The sequence below is a fragment of the Maylandia zebra genome, linkage group LG10 (genome assembly GCF_041146795.1).
Source record: "Maylandia zebra isolate NMK-2024a linkage group LG10, Mzebra_GT3a, whole genome shotgun sequence".
NCBI classification, from domain to species: domain Eukaryota; kingdom Metazoa; phylum Chordata; class Actinopteri; order Cichliformes; family Cichlidae; genus Maylandia; species Maylandia zebra.
The window spans coordinates 20,259,963-20,281,160 of NC_135176.1; the positions used below are offsets into that span (position 1 = coordinate 20,259,963).

Here is a 21,198-nt window from a genome sequence, read left to right on the forward strand (position 1 = left end):
TTCACTTCCTTAGAAAGAGTTTATTTAGTGCATTTCTAGTTTGTCCACAGCAGGAACCAAAATATTAAGTTAATCTGTGCTGTTCACCAAAGTTCTGGTCCAACACCATTGGTCCGCCCGTGTTCTGGTGCAATACTATTGGTCCAGTAGTGTTCTAACACCCTCACATTAGTTCACTAGTGTTCTGGTATCACACTATTGGCTCACTAGTGTTCTCTTATGGTCAGGAACACGTAAGACCAGGAGAGAGGGGGGAAAAGAAAAAGGACCTTCAGCATGCTGCTACTGAGCAGAGGTCCACAAGCTTCCATGCAACAACAAACAAACAAACGGCAAGGGACAACAACGACGAACGGAAAGAGAAACGACAGCATTGCTTGTAAGAAGTAAGCATGGAAGCATATACAGTAAACCTTACCGTAACCTGCTCAAGCCCTCGGGGGGTTTGTCCAATATACAACAGATCTTAAAAAGGTAAAATCCCAACCCCCACCCTCAAGACACATGCGTGCACACACACACACACTTTCTCTCCCACACAAACACACACACACAGCACGCCTATCGCAAGCACAGCATGTACTCAATCTCTCTCTCTCGCTCTCTCTCACACATGCACAGGCACACCTGCATGCAAACAAATGATAAGTCCTTATAAGTGTACAAGGAATATGTTTGTCAGTTTTAAAAATATGACTTAAACCCATGAGCTCTGTGTAAACATAGCGTACGGTAGATTAGATAAAGACTTCCTTCCATTGTAACTCCCTGTAACTTTCCAGCCGCGTGCCATTTCGTAGTAATAACCTAGTGGGTTAATACTTGTACTCTTTGGTTCTCTGTAACAGTCTGTTTATCTGACTGCGTGACTGACTGTCTGACTTCCTCTGTCCCCTCTTCTCTATCGCTCCCTCGCTTGATCCAACTGTTCACGATACAGCAGGAGGACCCGTCCGAGGGAAGAGAGTCGCAGGTCCCGTCCCTCTGCACACCAGGGGCAGCAGAGCCAGACGGATTGATTGTCCTTGATTTATTTACATCACAGTCAGTCACAGTGGGCTCCGTTTAGTGGAAGAACACGTCCCCGTCCTCCTTCTTTTTCTCCCACCCCTCACCAGTCTGATGTGTGGGCATGTCGGCCTGAGATCTGTGTGTGTATGTGTGCGTCTGCATGGGAGTGTGTCTGAGTGTGCATGTGTATGTGTATGTGTGGTACGGTGTGAGGGGTCGGGGGGCTAGGATAAGTCGTTGTTGCTGGGTGTCTTCCCGCCGCCATTAAGTAGGGCCGAAGCGCTGCGGCTCTTGGTCGGTGTGCCGCTGCCTGAACGGGAGAGTTCTGTCAAGTCATGGAGGGAGGGCTCCCTGTACATGGCCACTACACCCCCACACACACACACATGCAGACAGACACACAAGACAAGACAAGACAAGAATCATTAATTCAGTTATTGCCACTGGTCTTTGTCACATGGGTGTAGTCTGCACAGCTTTGTTCAGTCAGTTCCTCTGCACCTGGGAGATTCAGTTTCCACAGACTAATTAATTCTGATTTTAAGACGCTATTTTATCATCAGAGAGAAATTTAAAGACTGTAACACTCCATAAATGGGTAAATTCTAATCTTAATTTCAATAACTGGCAAAAAAAAATAAACAGTTAACTAAGAGTTCAGGGTTTTTTTTTTCCTTTTTCCTCACTTTCATATAATGCCTGATGGCTTCTGGTCACTGACATATTAGCCTTTAGGCTGGAAGCCTGTTACCAAACAGTTGCCACACACTGAACACATCCATTAGCTGCATTAGCAGCGTTATATGGAGTCGTGTTCATGTCCGTTTGATGAATGTAACTCCAATATTCATTCCCTTTTCAGCTTTGTTTTGCCCTCCGCTAAGTCTCCGGGGAAATATGTGTCTCTTCAGCTAACTTTTTGTATCTGCTGTTCGCTGCCGGTCAGATGGTGTACAGTGCATTTTACTGCTCTTTCAATGGAAACAGCTATCTAATGCATCCAGAAGTGGTGATACTAAATGGTCAGAAATGCTGCAGCAGAGTCAGATAACCAATCTCTGTGGATCCATTATCACCTTGCTATGCAGAAATATTGATTATTCCCTCTTTTCCTATTTTCCTGGTATTTTCTTGTTTTTCTGGATGACCGGCACTGGTAAATCAAACCCGAGAATTGGGTCGCCTAACACTATCATATCTGGTGGCCAGGAATGTAATTATTGATGTTTTCCCCCTCCTCGAGAGTATTTGGGCATAAACTTTCCTTTTATGCCATTTAAGACTCAATTATTGTTTTTATTCATGAGTACCCAATCTGCATTTACATTTCAATGTTTATCTTCTGGCGCTGGCATTCTTTTCAGTGTGCTTTCACTCTAGCCTGTAAATCTGTAAAGTTTCTATATATTACCATCTACAATGACCTTCCTTGTATAGAATCCAGTTAAATCTTTTATAAACTAACAAGACACAAAATCAGTTTTAAAGACGATAAGACCTTCAAGCAAAGAGTGCAAATAGCAGATGGGTTCTAAGTTAGTCCAGGAAGGCAGATATTTTCCATAGGTCAGGGGTCCTCTGAATTTTTGGAATCCTAAATCTTCTATAGGGGAGAAAGCTTTCCAAGAGCGGCCCCAAGCTCTTAATCAATGAAGCCTTAGTACAGTTTGCTCTCTTAGATGCTATCACAACTTCATTTGTTTAACCTAACATATACTTGTGACGTAATACATCACAGCCATAGTTTCTAGAGCCCTGAAATTGCGAGGGTCAGGGGTAACGGACACACCGTGTTTGCTTTGCTGGTGTAAATGGTACCTGCACAGTTTTATACTTCATCATTTATGAGCATGACTCACTTTAATAGCGAGTGCTATAGGTTCGCTGAGATTCTGCTTTTGTTTTCACTAAGCTGCCAAACTCACCCCGAGGTGCTCAAAACCATTTTCACAATTAGCTGTCTATTTTGTTCTACATGAACACACGGGGGTTATAAGCTCATCTATAGCTTTTTCCCAGTGTTAACACCGATCGCTGCATATTTAGTCATTAATATTTAAACAGCCCCTCTGGACATGTTTTAAACTTAAAAAAAATTGCTACTCTATTTTTTTTCTTAAAACGATTTTCTTTTTCAACACGTATCTTAATTTAACTTCTTTCCTCCCTCACTGACAAACTCAGAATATATGAATATGTAAATACTGCAAGTTTCATTGGAAAGCAGGCCTACTCTGCTCATTTCCAGACTCATGTTTTTCATTCTTGGACTCTACTTGAGTACCTCTGCATGATTTACAGTTCAAAGACATTCTTGTTTATCTTATGATAGGCCTTTCTGCATCCACTATCTGAAACAAACCACCCCTCACCCAGGAAGACCACCCTCCCTTTAAGCCAGCTTTCTTCTGATTGGCTGCGTCTCTTAAACACAGCTTTTCTCTTCTCAGTTTGAAACCTACAGTAAGCCTTGAACTCGTACTTGTGCACATGCTGAGCTTCTTATTTAAAGTTTTGACTATAAAAAGATGTGTAGGGTCTGACTTTTGAGCTGAGAGAAATGCGAAGGTGAATGCAAAGACATCCTTTTAATGATGCAAAATGATGACGAAAATCCAAGTGAAGCAACAACAAGCAAACAGTCTTTGATGTTTTCTTGGGTTTTTTTAAACATGCGACAGGAATTTCAGAATAAACGCTTCATTTTACATTTAAACTTTTACGTGTTCTGAGTTATTAAGTTGGTATTTAAATCAGTAAGGCTATCAGTCCTACCTTTGAGTGGCTTCGGTATGAAGTGTGCAGCAGGCTTGTTCTTCTTGACATGATTCCCCTTCATGATTCCACCCTCCTTGTTAAGCCCCAGGTACCAAGCCCGGCCCGATGCCTGCTGCCGGTAGAGCATGGAGGAGTAGGTGACATAGTAGTTCTCGAACACCGACTCCTTGAATTTACACTCTGGGGTAAAATGCTCCTGTGAGAAAAATGTGATAGAAATGAGAACAAATCCTACACGAAAGAAGACGAGAAGGTGATAAAGCAAACGTGGCGAGAGTGGAGTGTTAGCTGCTGGCGGCGACTCCATTAAAAAGCGTTCAGTCATTCCACCATATAGTCATCAGTGTATTCATCCATCAGCTGGTCTGCTCTTTGAATCATTATCTCGGCCAGGCTGTATCCTCCGAGAACAAACTGCACCAACTTAGGACAGCTGACATTTGCATTTCCTTATTCCTGCGTCTCCATAGCAACCGGCTACTCCCTTGAATACCAACCAGCCCACTGAGAGAACGGTGGTGCCCAGAGAGAAAGCTGTTTCTCTTCGATATCCATTAATCTTAAGTAAATTTTGATGAAGTTTCAGCATGCATGATCTTGAAATAGATTAAGCAGGAAAACATAAAGAAATGTGACCCGGGCACAGAAATATTGCGCGGCTGTATTCTGCATTTAATATTAGGTGAGAAGATGGAACGAGCGATATCAGTGCTGTGACTGAAGCCCTCACAATAACAACATGATGGACCAGATATTGTGCCGGTATACGTGTCTGCACAGGCGTAGCAGCGTGGCTCTTATTACATCGGGGTCTGTGCCATTCTTCTATTTCCTCTTTGTTAGTTTTCTATCTGCTGGTCTCACAGTTTTGTTCAGATTGCTGTTATTTTTGTTGATTCTGTTGTTGTTATTGCTTCCACACCACCCACCATCAGAGCTGTGCAGCTAAAGTGAGGCACTTAATGCACTGCACTGCAGCCAGCACTACCTTCTGACCTGTCTGAGAAAATGTAGGCACAGTAGCGTTGGAGAGGAGGAGGGGGGGGTGTACGTGTGTTTTGAGTGGGAAAAGACATGAAAACAAATTTTGGGAGCTGTGTGTGTAAACAGACACAAAGTAATCTTCCTATCACAGAATCACTGAAGGGAGATAAACAAAAGGAGGCTGGGGGATGATCTGAAATCAATCCTGAGAAGCCACAATATCAGGAGACAGATAAGGGAGGCTCAGACACTGGATTATAACACCCCGTGGCAGCTGACTCACAAAGCAACACTGTAGTTAAAGTATTGATGTGATGATGTGATGACAATGAGTCTGCTCACGGTGAAAGCTTCTGCTTCATTACTCAACCTGACCCAAAGAGCAGGTTTGAGTCTGTAGCATTAATGACGCTGGTTGTGATGGTGTGTGTGTGTGTGTGTGTGTGTGTGTGTGTGTGTGTGTGTGTGTGTGTGTGTGTGTGGTGACCTACAGAGGTGTAGAGAAAGCCTTCGTTGTTCATTGCCAGGTAGAGTTTGGTCTGGACACCCTGGATGGCCACCACACGAAGCCCCACTGGGATCAGGTTGAACACAGCTGCAAATGCACACGCAAAGCCACGCGCACAACACAAAGCAATCAAACAAGCATTCACACAGCGAACACAGAGGGAAACAGAGGAAAGTACTCATCAATATCAATGGCATGATGACACCTTCATTTTGCCACAGAGAAGCTATTTTAGAAGGTTGGGCGCTGAGGAGGCTGAACTACGCTTACAATTTAGCTCCTGGTATTAAGCGTGGAATAAAATTATCAAAAGGCGAGCAGCAGAGCAAGTTTTGGTAAACATTTGATAGTGCAAGGACATGCTTCAACAGAAAAGCCAGAGAGCCAGTAATCAGCGCAATTTCATCTGTCATACAAATAAAAAATGTTCCTGCTAGAGCTGCACTTAATGATCACTTTCAGCTATTTTTTCTACTCAATCACTCATTTAGTCTATAAAATGTCAGATGGTAGTTAAAAGTACCCATTACAGTTTTCCCCACACAGAAGGCGATGCCTTCAAATTTCTGTTTGATTAACACTCCAAAAGCCCTCGAAATATATTCACTTTACACCGATGTGAATCGGAAGAAAAGCGGCAAATCTTGCGGTTAAGAAGCTGCAATCAGGAAATGTTTGACGATTTGCTGGAGAAGTGGTCCTCCGTCGCCGAATGTTTTGAGCATGCAGAGTAAACAGTGCATTCCCGAGCTTCTTTAACGCCACAAATTCAATGAGCTCTGTCTGTTTGTGAATTTTTACAGCATGATTTATAAGCATAAGCTACCCGAGTAAAACTAAGCTGTCTGGGCTCTTCGACACATTACAGCGAATGTGACATTAAATCGCAGACTGTCAGATTTCATTTGAATGCATTTCCAGCCAAACTGGATGAGCACTTAAAGGCTCCACGCTGGTAACAACATATCAGCGTAAAGATTAGACCGAACCATAGCTCTGTGAGTCAGGACCCTTGTTTAATCATCATCATTTTTAGTCAATACTGTTCTTTACAATAACTGTGCATAATATATGAAGACGTGGTTTACGGGGATTATGTATTCAAACGCATTTACGGGTGACTGATTTAATGTGGGTAGGCGTTTACATGATGTATACACCATGTAATCATCTCATTAAAGAGTGTGATTCCTCTGTAGTCGTTCTGCATGCAGACAACAGTTGGTGGCCTGAGAAGTAGCAGAGATTAATGTGAGATGCTGGCAACACCAACTGTGCATAAGGAGAGTGATTGCAGTCTGAACCACAACAACAGAATTGAATTAGCCGTATCAATCAAACATTGCACTGTGTGTGTGTGTGTGTGTGTGTGTGTGTGTGTGTGTGTGTGTGTGTGTGTGTGTGTGTGTGTGTGTGTGTGTGCGCGCATGTGTGATGGAGAGAATGAAATGGAGTGGGTAAAAATGAATCTGTTGTCTGATTTGGTGTAGTAGCTTTCTGAATGCTAAGGATTTGAACGTGCACTGTATGTTGTGCAGACATTTGATCAATGATTTTAACCAGGAAGCATTTCATATAGAAAGACTGCAGTGTCACCACTTGACATTTGCTAATTATTGACTTGTTGTTGAGTGACTGACTGAATTAAAGTCACTGCAGTAAACAGATTTCCACAAGATGAAACTCAACAATAGGGATGTGGTAATTAAATTAAATCGACCCTTAAAGCAGTAACATGTTGCAACATTCTGTTGTAGCGAGAAGTAATATAGATCTGCACTGAAGAAAGTCAGTTTCAGCCTGTGCTTTGCTTTTATTTATAAATCATGTTAAAGTATAAATAATCTAAATAACCTAGTTCTAGGTTACCTAGTTAACCTAGGTCAAAATGATTGAGTTGGGTAAAATACACACACACACAACAAATCTAGTTAAAGCCAGCCTCACCATAGGTGCTGTCTTCATCCTTGGTTCCATCAATGGTGCCATCAGGCTGCATCTGCAGCTGGAAGCCCTGGCGACTGGAAAGCCTGGTCACAATGCCCTTTAACTGGGGCTCTAAGAGGAAAACAGAAACATTAAGTGCATTCTTTTCTTACTGCTGTCATGTGATCACATGCATCAAATCCAGCAGCCTCCAGGAAGCCAGAAGTGTCAGAGGCCCTGATGCTTGAGGGCCCTGACCACCAGTATCGATCCGTGGCAGTTCCACTAAACATTGTGGAACTCATAAAAAAAGATGGCTTTTTAAAAATAAATAAATAAATAAATCAGCTAATAATTGACACATGTATCATGAGTAGGATCACTTAGGGTTGTGCTTTTCAACACTTTGCTGTGGGACAATATAAAGTTACTCATGTGAGACGTTTGTGGGTTCATGCAACAGGATTGTGACACTGTCCTCAGAGTGAGGAGTGATGAAGTGATGAAGAACCTGCCTTAGTGATGAGAAAAAAAAAATGCTGAATGGTGGCAGAGATGAGGATGGCGATGATGCTGAAGGTGATGGTGAAGATGGACGAGGTGGTGATGCTACCCGCCGGCTATCCGACTGTCCCCACCCCCCCTCCTCACAGACCTGGTGGTCGCCTTCTCTTCCGTTTCTTCCTCGAGCCAAACAACTTGACACGCGAAAACACGTTCAGTTTGCTCGGTTTCTCGTTTGCGCCTTTGCTGTTGCTCGGGCTGCCGCTTCCGCGGCATGCGTTTGCCTTCTCCCGCTCCCTCGCCTGTCGCTTCTGGCGGATCAGGGAGCTGGCGATAGCCGCTGCCCGGGACATGTTTCCCCGGTGGAGTGAAACAAGGCTGCGCGTCCTGGGTTGGAGAGGGCGATCGCGGACGAGGCGGTCGGGGTGTGTGGAGCGCGGGGAGAGGGGTTGAGGGGTGGGGGTCTACACCACCCACGGCTCAGTTCGCATCACACACCGACCGATGCAGTCTCCGTGATTTTAAAAAGCGTCCAGAATCCTCCATCGGTGCGTCCCGGCGCTTCATGGAAGTCGTTAGATCCAGCACCGTGCCAGTGACTGAGCGCTAACGACGCCGCCTCACATCCCCGCAAGGGGTCTGAGTGGCAAAGAGCGCTCTGATTCCCCCCTCTGGTGATTCCTCCGAGTGTCCCGAGAGAGAGAGAGAGCGTGGACGGAGAACGACGGCGCGTGAGATTCTCCAGGTCCGAGTGGCAAATCAACAGAGTGTAAGCTGGCGTGAACGACACCGGGGATTGTTGACTATCGCTGCAGCTGCTACTGCCTCCTCTTCTCCTTCTTCTTCTTCTGCTGCTGCTGCCGCTCTGCACCGTTCCCCCGGCGATGCTCCTCTTCTTGACGCTGTCCGTGACAGAAATGCAGCAACTGGGATGTTTGTCAATGAAACAGCTCGGGGCTGGCTCAGTGGGAAAGGGATCATGGTGCAGCCGTGTCGTTCATAAAACTGCTGCAGCCCTGCCCGCCGCGAGGAAGAAGAGTGAGGAAGGGGAGGTGGAGCGGGTGTGTGTGTATGCGTGTCCGTGCAGTGTGTGTGTGTGTGAGGAGAGGGGGTGTCAGATGAGACTGGTGGGGGCTGGACGGTGTGTGTGTGTGTGTGTGTGTGTGTGTGTGTGGGGGGGGGGGGGGGGGGGGGGGGTTGGGCAGTGCTTTCTCATAGGGCACCTGTAGCCCCTGTACCCCCACGTGGCATGATATTTACATGATACACTAAATATGCTGATGTGTGATAGGCGGACTGAGAGAGACAGAAGGAGAGGATAAAATGGGAGGTGGGAGAATAAACAATGAAACAAGAGAGGAGACAGACAGGTGAATGAATGAGAGGAGGAATAATGAAAGAGGGGGTGGGCGGAAGAGAGAAAATGAGATACTGAGTGTGTTGGAGAGAGAAAGAGAGAGCGATGCAGAGAGAGAGGGAGACGCTTGTAGAAAATAACCTGCAAATGGATTGGAAAAGAGAATGATGAATGAAAAAGGAGGGGAAAATAAATCCAGTAGAAGACAGGAGAAGAAAGTGCAAGACTATTCCACACATCAGGAAAAATGACGTATATGAGGGGGAACTACATGATAATGAAATAAGAGAAATGAAGTGAAGGGACAATGAAGGAAGAGGGTGGGAGAGAGAGTGAGAGAAAGACCCAGCAAGTGTGCATGAGGGGAAGAAATCAGAAGGGGGGTAGAGAAAGGAGGGGCTCTAATATTTTGGTGCAGAGGTTCACCACTGCTGAAAAGGCTGCAGCATGCAAGAAGGAGGTGAAAAAGACGGCGGCACTTGTGTCTCTGCGAGCTGTGTCGTTCTCTAGATGTTCCCTTTTTGCATTTGCACCAGAGCAGAGGTGCACACACACACACACACACACTAGGCAGCAGCAATCAGCCACTCGGTGCATGTCGGCTGGCCACAGGCAGCCCCCACAGGAAAACAGATGCACAGTTGTCAGAGACAAAAACAGCTGCAGTGGCGGATGGTGACTGCTAATTCCAACTGGTACTGAGGAAGAGGAGGCGGTGGACACACAGCCGGCAGACGAAGGTCGACCTGCATGTGGCAACAGCCGCTGAACAGCGGGCAGAGTCGATGCATGCTGTTCTCCAGCGGGAGAGATCGATGGCTGGGGGAGTAAGAGGATGTGGTGAGCAGTAAACTACACGAATGAAGAGGATCCAAACCCAGTGAGCTGTAACCCACTGTGAGGATAAGACAGCTGGAGAACGTGATGGACCGTGGACAGACACTGAGGTCTCCACACTGCTAAAGTGGAGCATTTACCCTGCCGCTGACCGAGGAAGTTGAAGTACCACCGATGGCCTTCTGGTTAGGTAAGGACTCTTGTAAACATGCACAGATAAATATAGTTTTACTTTGCACGCTCTTTGAGACAACACTCAAAAATCTTTCATAACTAACCGGTAAAGTCAACTAAAACATCAATCACATGAAGGAAAACAGCTGGAGCAAAGAAGTGACTGAAAGCTAAATCTAGTTATTCATGTTTCTTTTATGAGCTCACTGCTTTAAACCCAACCACAGGCCTCTAAAAGCTTGAGCCACACAAAATAAGAGCCACGTAAAAAACATCAGATATAAAGTGATCCTGAGGAACATTAACACAGCCTTCAGCCATCACGATAACTCATTTCATCTTTACAGAGAACAAGCAAATCAATAAAATCAACCAACAGAAAAGCAATGAAAAAAGAGACAAGGTACAAAGATTTAAAAATAAATAAATGGCTATCCATAATTAACATCTATTTGAGGTGTAGCTAGAAATGACACAGTGATGTCTGAAATGGAGACAAACAGTCTGAAGAATGTGAGTATTATGTACTCTATGATAAGGAAGTGAAGGTCTTTAAGCTTTGCTTGGAGTTCATTAGCGCCACCAATTGGCAGTTTAAGAACTGAATACATTAAAAAAAAAAGTTGGAAAAAAGAAAAATACTTAAAACAAAAACAGCAGCCTAAACTTTAAAAAGATTTTTTTAAAAACTGTGAGAAACTCAGTCTAACCACACAAGAGCCGGAAATAGTGAAATCAGCCACGCACAACAACATTCACAGCTTGTGGTACAAAATTCAACACTTTAAATTCTTTGCGACTGGCCGCCACGACATTACGAGGCCAAAAGCTTCAGTGAAATGCTCAGACCCGGAATTTGTTTGCGCATTTAATCCATCAATGCGTTGTTTGAGTCGCGCTTGGAATATTTTATTTAACGTAAAACTTTGGATGCAAAGTGGTTTTAGTGGAGGAGACCGTGTAAGAAACTGCACTGCAGGCCGATTCTACACTAAAGGGATTATCCGAGTCTTCGCTGTGCCTTAACGGACTGGTTGCAAACTTATAATAGAATTCATTAACTAAACTCCCAAAACTCACTCAGAATGTTTCTCTGTTGAGTTTCATGTTGTGTTTTTTCTTTTCTTTAAGTTAAGCCCGTGAAATAAACTCAGAGCCGAGGCGATTCATTGTGAATGTGTTTTAAGGAGCCAGCGCGTTGCTAAGGTGTGCTGAAGTCCAGCTGTCCTCCCAACAGAAGGGCGCGTCCTGCCTTGTTTTCAGCACCACGGACAGCGCTTCATCTTTAAACCCATTTTATTTAAAAACAAAACAAACAAACAAAAAAACACGTTAAACTTTTTAAATAGAAAATTATCAACATTAAGTTAAGCATTTTAAATATTCTAAGGTCCACAATTCACATTCGTAATTCAGAAGCCACTTCAAACACGTCCGGCGCCTGAGTTGCGCTGTTTGAACTTAGTTTAGCGCGTCTCGTTTGCACATCTTATTACCAGAACATATTGGTGACATTTAGGCACAGATGTGGCTCCTTTTTCTAGCTAACTTTGTCCTTTCTCATCTTACCTGAAGTGGATCGGCGGAGAGGGAAAGTCATGCTGCGCCCGCGGAGCTCTGGAGCCTTTTGCTCCTGGCTTTTTGCACTTCCTGTTGTGCGCCGCTCGTCGAAAACAGGGCGAATTATGGAAGTTCAAACCAGACAATTCTCCACGGCATTGGATCCATTAAGGCCGCGTACATGGCGTTGACGGGAGATCATTACAGAACATTAGAGGCCATTAAGCCGTTGGAACCGGTCATTAATGATTCATCTCGAGGCCCCGCTGATCTGGCACAATAAGAGAGGGAGAGAGCCAGCAGGCCCTTCCCAAATCCAAGGTATCGAGGAAACGCTGTCTGTGTTTGTTTTTCCTTGTAATGTGGCTGAGACACATTCATCCAAATCTATGTTACTGCAGCCGACATATAAATACTCTCCGATGACCTCTTTCAACACTTAAACACAGTTATTCTCTGTCCAAAAACATGACAGCTATATTTACAAGGGCCTCCTGTGACTATTCTGGTCAGTATCCAAGCTTGTTTTTTGTTACTTAAACAATTCATTTACCAGCAAAACATATGGTTATTTAAACAATTGCTAAAAAAAAATGTAAACAAACAAAAAGAAATAATCAGGTTTTAATCCCCAAAATCATGCAATCAGATTCATGTTTTCCATTCCCTCAAAAAGCAGTAAAGATTACAACAGAGACTCTGGTGCTTACTGCCCAAACTGGGGCGTGAGTCATTAAACACAAACCTTTTTAAAATGCCTTGTCAAATCCAGCTAAACAGTTTTAACAAAGAGAAGCAGGAAATTTCTCAGCTGCACTTGTTGAAATAAATCAGATTAATAGGAAACAAGGTCTACATCAGATATTGCTCTTTTCAGTATTTGTCACAGCTTAAACTGCACCAATCCATAATTGTAGTCATCGACCTTAAACAAGCTCCAGGCGAAATTCTTATTTATATTTGCTTCTAATTAAACCCTGATTACAAGTTCAACCAGTGGAGCCAACATGCTTCGTGATTCAAATTTTAGGTCTCATATAGAAAACTGATTACACTGTTTCACTGTTGGAGCCTTTCAGGCACACACACACACACACACACACACACACACACACACACACACACACACACACACACACACACACACACACACACACACACACACACACACACAATTCTGTTAAGATAAACAACTAGAAGTGAAACTACTAAAAACTTTAATTCAGAGGCAAACTCACATAGTGTGCACACAAATACACAAGCAAACGCACCATTAGTGGCTCTCTCACAGTGGGCTTTCCACATCATAGCACATTAAATAGCAGCCTCACTCAGAGACATGCCCATGAACCATATAGAGACTCTACACAATTATCCACAACTGTGTATTATAAGCCCATTACACTGCTGTGCTCTAAGAGCTCTTCCTGTGAAGCTGCCTGGTAAAAGACAGCAGCATCCATATTACTGACATGATACGCAAAGAATAACAGACAGCAGCAACTGATATTATTGTTTTTTTGTCTTTCTTTCTTTCTTTCTTTCTTTCTTTCTTTCTTTCTTTCTTTCTTTGTGTACCAAAATTCTTTCTTTTCCCCAAAATAACTTTGTAACCTTGGCTTTGAATAGCGAATTACAAAGATGGCAGCTGGCATGTTTTGGCTCAGACTTCAAAGACAGTTTCCTGGGCAGGTAGCCAGTATTTAATAACCTCAATCTATTAAAAAAAAAGAGAACGAGAAAAAGAAAGAAAGAAAACAGAAAAACATCTGCAAATGTATTTCCCTTTGGATTTTTCAAACTATGTAATGTCACCAGTTTTGTAAGCGATCAGCCACTGGATGGCACCATCAGATAACATAATGCTGGAAAACAGGAAGCTGAAGGGAAAAGCTATGGGAAAGGCTGAGCAGTACTCTGAGCTCGGAGACAACGACATGTGAATGTGCAGGGAAGGCGGATGCACCTGCACGGCATCCGCGATCATGCCCCGCCGGCTTAAGTATTGCACTGGGTCCTGTGATAGTCATTGTTGGTATGTTGAGCTGGCAGCGGGAGAGCTGCAGCTCTGTGTTTTGTAACAGCAACCGTGTTTGGAATAAACTATGCTGCAAAGCATGTTCATGCCATCGGGTCTGCCGTGGTCATTCACAGTGTGGGTGTACCATGTTTACATCTCTTCGTGGGGACCAGAAATTGAAATATTACTATACTTGTGGGGACCAAAAGTCGTTATGTGGACAAATTCCTGTCCGCATGACTTTGAAGGCATTTTTGAGACTCAAAATGTGGTTTTGGTGTCAGGGTTGTCCTTTGGACAGGATTCGGTTTAGACTAAAGGTTAGGGTTAAGCATTCATTTCTGATGGTTAGGGTAAGCGGCTAGGGAAAACATCTCAATTGATGTCCCCACTAAAATATGAAAACACGACTGTGCATGTGTGTGTCTAATTTATGTTGTGTTCATGAACAAGCCACAATAAGTTGATGCATTTACTAACTGTGACCTCAGTCTGTGCTATGGAGGCATGGCTCTTTATTTTATATACAGTGGGTAAAATAAGCATCGGACGCATCATCAATTGTCTAATTAAATATATTTCTAAAGGTGCTATTGAAATAAAATTCTCAGCAGATGTCAGTAACGACTCATCCACACATGCAGACAAATCAAACCACAGAATTAAGTTATGTGTGATAATGAGAGCTGAAACAGGGAAAAAATGTTGAACAACCTTAGTGATTTTTTCTCATTTATTGAAGACACCTCCTGTACGGAAAAGCAAGTTGCATGGATTGCTCAGGTGTGATTTTGGTTCATTCTTCCATGGTGTTTATTATGGCATCCAAAGAGTTCGATTTTGGTCTCATTTGACCCGACGATATTCTCCCATTATTTCACAGGCTTGTCCAAATGTTGCACATTTAGAGCAACATTTAGACAAGATATTTTAAACATATTTCATCATGCTTTCCTTCATCAGTGATGAAAAGCAAACATCATCTTGTGTGATGATGCATACAACTGTGGTGGCTGAGTACATTACTTGTTTTCACAGAAACAACTGTACCTGCCAATTCCAGGTCTTTCTGTAGCTCTCCACAAGCGCTGCTTGGCTCTTAAGACAACTCTTCTGATAATTCTTCTCACTCCTTTGCCTAAAATCTTGTGGGGAGCATCTGGTTATGTTAAATTATGTTCTTTCCACTTTCCAGTTTTGAAATTCTTCTGTAACCAACATGTTTTGCAACAATAAGGTTGTGACGGTATTGCACCAGCTCTTTGGTTTTACCCATCATGCGATGGTTCTTGTGTAGCACCTTGGTAATGAGGCACATTTTTATAGGCCATCTGTTGGGACTGAACCAGCTGACAGTAATTTGCCCTGAGTGGCAGGATTGCTTTCTAATTGCTGATAGATTTCAGCTGGTGTCATGTCTTTTTGCACCATCCTTTCTTCATGTGTTCAGTACTTTTTTCCTGTGTCATTTCTCATTATTACACGAAACTTAATTTATGGACGTCCATGGTTGGATGTCTCTGTATGTTGCATTTTTTCTATTGCACTGTTGTCTCTGCACTGTCTTGTGTCTGTATCATTCTGTTCTGTCTTTGTTTTGGTTTTTTGCCATTTTTGCACACTTGCACTTTATTTAGTCCTGTGTTGATTGTCTGTTATATGTTATATGTAGCACCATGGTCTTGGAGGAATGTTGTCTCGCTTCCCTGTGTACTGTACCACTGCACATGGTTGAAATGACAATAAAGCCACTTGACTTGAAGTGTGGATTGGGTGAGTCATTACCGATATCTGCTGAGAAGTTCACGTTATAGCACTTTTAGAGATATAAATTGTTGATGTGTTCAATACTTATTTTGCCCAATGTATTTATATATTTGTTATATCATTCAAACTAAATTCAAAGCCTGGTGTTTTAGGTAATACTGCATAGGGCAGGGATAGCTCAGTAGGTAGAGTGGTGGCCCCATGATCGGAAGGTCGGGGGTTCGATTCCCCTGAACAGCTACCCTGAAGTACCCCTGAGCAAGGTACCGTCCCTACACACTGCTCCCCGGGCACCCAATGGCTGCCCACTGCTTCACTGAGTGAATGGGTTAAATGCAGAGAGGGATTTTCCCCATGGGGACCAATAAAGTACACTTTTAACTTCAAATACTCTGTTTATAAAAAACACAAAAAATAAGCGTTCTTTCAAAAGCAATATTTCAAGGTGCTTTTATTGTATCCATTGCAATGTATAAGGGTTTCGCCCTACTCTGGTAAAACACTTGGTTTTATTGGGTTTTCTGTGTACTGATGTGTTTGCTTTGTTCCCCATAGGTGAGTAAAGGTTAACATTAACCTGGTTTATTACAGCACTGTCACTAGCTGTTGGGCAATATGGTACAAAGAAGCTGAAGTTTAATTGGATCTACTATGCACATTTCTAGCTCAATATTGTTATTCTTGTACTCTTCAAAGGTAGACAAAGGCATAGTCTACATTAAACAAAATACATCTGTTTTTTAACTTTTGCTGAGCCTTAGCAAATACCTGGACCTTACAAAGTTTTCACAAAGGTCCAGCTCTTACAGCAGTACATGCTATTTTAAAAGGATTTGCTGCATCTGGGAGGCGCAGCAAATCCCAGACTCAAGAGCATGGAGGAGATTCCAGGAGACCAGCAGTTACTGTAGGAAAGCTGGACAAGGCTGTAGAAGGTCTTTGACCCATCAGCAGGACCAGAATAACAGAACTGATGCTCCGTGCTTTTCACGGATGTGTGCAGGTTCACCGTAAGCACATGTGACAGTCCTGAAAGGGTCTGGAGCAGCTGCCTGTAACATCGTTCAGCATGACGAGTTTGGTGGTTTGTGATTGATGGTCTAGGACACACAGACTTACAGGTCAGGCAACAGCACCTTGACTGCTTTTAAGTATTGCTATGAAATCCTTGGACCCATTGTCAGAGAGTTTCCAGAGACGACGAGTCTCTCTGGCCACAGCTTATTTGAATTAAGTAGCCTAGATTTCAACTTTATTCAATTAAGAAGCAGCAAATATTAAACTCTGAGCTTTTGAGTGCAAAGCAATGTTTATGCAAAAAGGAAATAAATCAGCTGAACTAATGAGAAGAAATACTTGAAACTTAAGACGATTTCTCATTAAAGATTAGTTAGAAATGCTCAGAATATCTATATTTAATATATCAGCTGCCTGTCAACTAAACAACCAATCATAGCCACAAATGCTAGGTTACAACAGTGTCGTTCACTAATAATGATAATAATACATAAAAAACTAAATAAAATTGCCAATGTGCTCTGGCTAACTGTCCCATCCACCTCCCCTTAAGCAGGGCTACAGCATTTGAGTAAATGTGTTGTTAATTCATAATTCCAACAACAGCTTTCTGGCTCAATGCTTGTTTTTTATTTTTGCTCTCCACATGTTTTTAGAACAGATAGCGTTAGCCTCTTTCCCCAGCATTAAGCACAAATGTGACTTATTTGTGTTATAGACCCACATTTACCTTTTAGATCTCCAGTCTCTTTTAATATTTTGTTTAAACTGCAATCTTTGGATTTTTGTTATATTAAACTCTTCCTGTATCTGCTAAATTTGTCTTTCTTAAGTTATAAAAATTGGTATTTTTATGTTGGCCAAATTCTTAGTGCTAAATAAAGCAAATAAAATGCATGCAAGATACAGTCATGAATGACACGGGTTTCACGTACAGCTTATTATTCATGATAGAGCACAGCTTGCAGGCAACTCCCTTTTTTTTGTCTCCATGGCAATCATAGTTTCCCAGTTTCCTTTGCGGTGTACTCCACGTCGATTTTACTGCTGTCCAGGGGGGAGGAATGAATGAATTTGTGCACGGGGGGCACACACCACATTTTAACGATTTTTTAGCTCGTAACGCAAGAAATTCAATCTTAAACAAAAGCAATAAATTCACAGGTTTGTGTTTCTCCTTACATATTTAAAATACCTCAAAGCTGTCAAATACAAAACCAATAGAGAGAAAACATCCACGAAATAATAATAAAAAAAAAAAACCCACGTGTTTCATTTGCATTATACCTAAACACACGTTTCCAAATGGTTTAAGTGTGTATGTTGAAGCTTCCACACAATGCCCTGTATGCCCTGTATTGTGGGAACAATAGGATTAAGTGGCCATGGAGCGGGCTGGACATCATCGCACACCTTTTGGCTACCACATCTTTCTTCTTTTTTTCCTTCCCTCTATAAACAATAAATAAATACATAAAATGGTAAATGGTAAATGGCCTGTATTTAAAATGTCTCCCTCCTGACTCGGGTTCACCGTTACTCACCTTTGGAAGCATGATCTTTATCCTCTTTGCTTTTCGTTATCACGTTCATGGAGCTCCGTCGCTTCTACCGGTCGCTGAATCAAACTTCAGGTGAAACGTTCACTTTTTTCATCCTCCTCTAATGTGTCCGGTCCCTTTGCGCACGGTCCAGCTCTTTCCCCTCTTTCCTTGTCCCCCTGTCTCTTGCTCCTCTGATGCTGCTCTCTGCACAGCTCCACTCTGTCTGTGCACCTACATGTCACCATGTACCAGCAGGAGCGCTTCCCCTCCGATCCTGCACGCGCGAAAACTGCACTCGCACGCGCACAGTGACAAACTGATGATGGCGCGCGCGGGGGGGGGGGGGGGCACGAGCCAAAGACAGCTCATTGTATTCTGACTGAATGAGGAATTAAAAGTAGCCTATCATTTTCCATCAGCTCTGCAGAGATGCAGTCACTGGATTCATCTGTAACTGTGTTGCAGGGATTCGAAAACATTACACGGGCTTAACTGGCGTTTGTTCATGTTCTACTATATTTTTAAGTACCGTAAGTGGCTTATTTTTGCTGCTGGCTGTTGAACCACTGACCTCAATGCCTTTTGCGGAGTCCGAAAGAAATGACAAAATACACAGCCATGTATTCATTGGTGACCAACACCCATGATTAGAAATGAGTACATCAGAGGGACGGTGTTGAGACAAAGTTAGAGAGACAAGGTTGAGATGGTTTGAACATGGGCAGGGAAGGTTCAGTGGATATTATCTGAAAAAAGGGGAAATAAGACTGGGGAAAACTAAAACTGAACACTAAGCACACAAGACAAAGACTACAGAAATAAGATAGGAAGAGACTAAACAGAGGAACATCACAGATGGAGACAATACATGGGTAACACTGGGAAGGCAGGTTCAACTAAAAAAAAGGGAGATCTGATGACCTGCTGATGAGCACCTATTTTAGAAACACACAGCTCTTCCTTTTTATCTTTTTTTTCTCCAAAACCCAAAACTCTGGGTCAACAACCCAGGTGCCATGGCAAAAAGATGAAGAAGATAATGAAGAATTGGTGATTTATAGGAAACCTGCAGTCCTTCATGTTTAAATAAATACGTCATTAATAAAGTGTTTTGCAAGCTCGCTATTTCTAAACGTTAAACTGATATATTTTTAAAAACTGCAGATATCCTGCAGCTCTTTCTCTGAGTAGTCAGGGGATCTTTGAAACAAATTTAACAGCTATAAATACAACAAAGACAAAACAAGTGAGAAGGACTTTCCACCAGCTGACAAAGCAAACAGTTCTCCTTATAACGCCTCTACTGCATCAAACATTAAAAGACTGAGCAATAATGAAGACATTGGTTACAGCAGACATACAGAAACTGAAAGATGCACATTTTTGCTATTACTGAAGAAAAGAAGATCAGTGTAATCACAAGGTTGTCTTCTTTCCAAGAAATGCAAATCCACTACTGCACTCAGCACTCTAGCACTATGCAAATGAATCCATTTATTGATCACTTAATCAATTTTTGCTGAAAAGTAGTTTTTTCTTTTTTGTGTGTGTTTTTTTCTGTGGTCAACACTTGTTTTGGATCCCATTTAAACTTCATACTTAGTATTGGTTTTGGGTAATGTGTTTTTCTTTTCCATATTATAATATTCCAGCACTTTTCTGCCCTAAAGGCCTGTTTTTGATTCATTTCTTGTTGACTGAATGAAAAGTGGCTTCACGTGCTAAAGGCTTCAGTTTGTTAGTGTGATGGTTGTTCGTAGTAAAGAAGTCGGGTCAGAGATAAATTTAGTTTCTTCTGTTAACCTACATCAGGGGTGTCAAACTCAAATACACAGTGGGCCAAAATTCAAAACTGGAACAAAGTCGCGGGCTAACATTAATATTTATTGAAAAACAAAATCTTCCTCCAGATATAAGAATGAATCTTTTCTTATGGACTCAAACAAGTTTTGCTGAAAAACTGAATATGGAACAAGCAAAGCTTAATACTAAATGATATATATATTAGCTGTATAATACCAGTAGGCCAGCTCTAATAGTAATTTGGTATGGCTTCGCGGGCCAAATGTAATTAGGCTGCGGGCCAAATTTGGCCCGCGGGCCAGAGTTTGACACCTAGGACCTACATCAAGCTTTTATATGGCACAACAGGAGTGTGATGCTGGAAGTAGCTTTGATTTTTCTTGTTTCTGTGGCAGATTGTCAAGAATTCATTATAAAGGACTTTTTAAACTGTGAAATGACCCAGGCAGAGGGTAATAGCAAGTGAGAATAAAGAGCTGAGCTCAAGGCAACCTATGTGTCTCCTGATTTTCACTAACAGGTTGCAAATGCGTGACTTCATTGGCTAAAATGAATCACACGTTTAACCAGTTTGATCTTGTGTTGTCACAGTGGCAGTTCCTCTTCCACCCCCTTCATGTCTTCAGTTGTAATCTAAAGAGGCAAAACAAAAGGGCTGACAAGAAGCCCAGCAATTATGATGGTCGAAACTATTTTATTGCCTCTCTGTAAACTTGACCTGAAAAATAACTGGTTCACATTGAAAACAGCAGTAAGAACAATCACAACAACACTCTACAAGTGTATGCAAGATACATTCATTTGAGAACAAGAAGCACTCAGAGAGCGCAACAAGCATTAAGACACATATTTTTAAATAGCTCTATATAGCATTATTATCACTTGGACCTTCAAATCAATCTAAAGACCTTTAAGATAGTTCAAAGGTCAAATGGGACATGATATGGTGCATTCGATATGCTGACAAAACAGACCACACTTGTAAGAATCATAGTTTCTTATAAGTGTTGTTATAAGAGTTTTTGTCAATTTTCAACCAAGTTGACATTGAAGACCTTGGTAGATGTATGTAAAATTTTAATGGATGGTTAAGACGATCCCAGGCCACACCCCTAGTTTTATCAGAATTCTTTCGAGCTACCCTGTTTACAGACAGAATGACACATATGCATGCAAGCATTAACCTTCTTGGGAAGTTAATAAAGGAAAACAATACCTAAACCTTAAAGAAGGGGTACAATGGAATAAAAACATGAAAATTAAATATTAGAGATTTGAAAAAAGGCACAATGGCACAGTGATTAGCACTTTCACTTGATAGGAGAAAAGTCCTTGGTTTGAATCCAGTCTGGGAGTTTCTGTGTGGAGTTTGTGTTGGTCTCCTTGTGTCTGCATGGGTTCTCTCAGT

At 42.3% G+C, this 21,198-nt stretch overlaps 2 protein-coding genes across 4 annotated transcripts in view; one reads left to right on the forward strand and one right to left on the reverse strand.

Moving 5' to 3' along the window:
• Positions 1–18,248, reverse strand: fgf13b (fibroblast growth factor 13b). 3 transcript variants are annotated; one of them, XM_004550283.4, is made up of 5 exons: positions 17,988–18,248; positions 7,229–7,339; positions 5,265–5,368; positions 3,787–3,985; positions 1–1,375 (listed from the first exon to the last, which is right to left on the reverse strand). In XM_004550283.4, the coding sequence occupies exons 1-5, from the start codon at positions 18,034–18,036 to the stop codon at positions 1,236–1,238; spliced, it is 603 nt and encodes a 200-aa protein (XP_004550340.1). In that variant the 5' UTR covers positions 18,037–18,248; the 3' UTR covers positions 1–1,235. The 3 variants fall into 3 exon arrangements, with proteins under 3 accessions (XP_004550340.1, XP_012774309.1, XP_004550339.1); XM_012918855.3 differs by lacking the exon at positions 17,988–18,248 and adding an exon at positions 11,649–11,947; XM_004550282.3 differs by lacking the exon at positions 17,988–18,248 and adding an exon at positions 7,863–8,783.
• Positions 9,499–21,198, forward strand: part of f9b (coagulation factor IXb) — a 19,941-nt gene continuing 8,241 nt past the window's right edge. Inside the window, exon 1 of the mRNA XM_076889312.1 lies at positions 9,499–10,095. Within this exon, the coding sequence (XP_076745427.1) occupies positions 10,080–10,095 (16 nt within the window). The 5' untranslated portion in view covers positions 9,499–10,079. The remainder of the gene's footprint in view (positions 10,096–21,198) is intronic.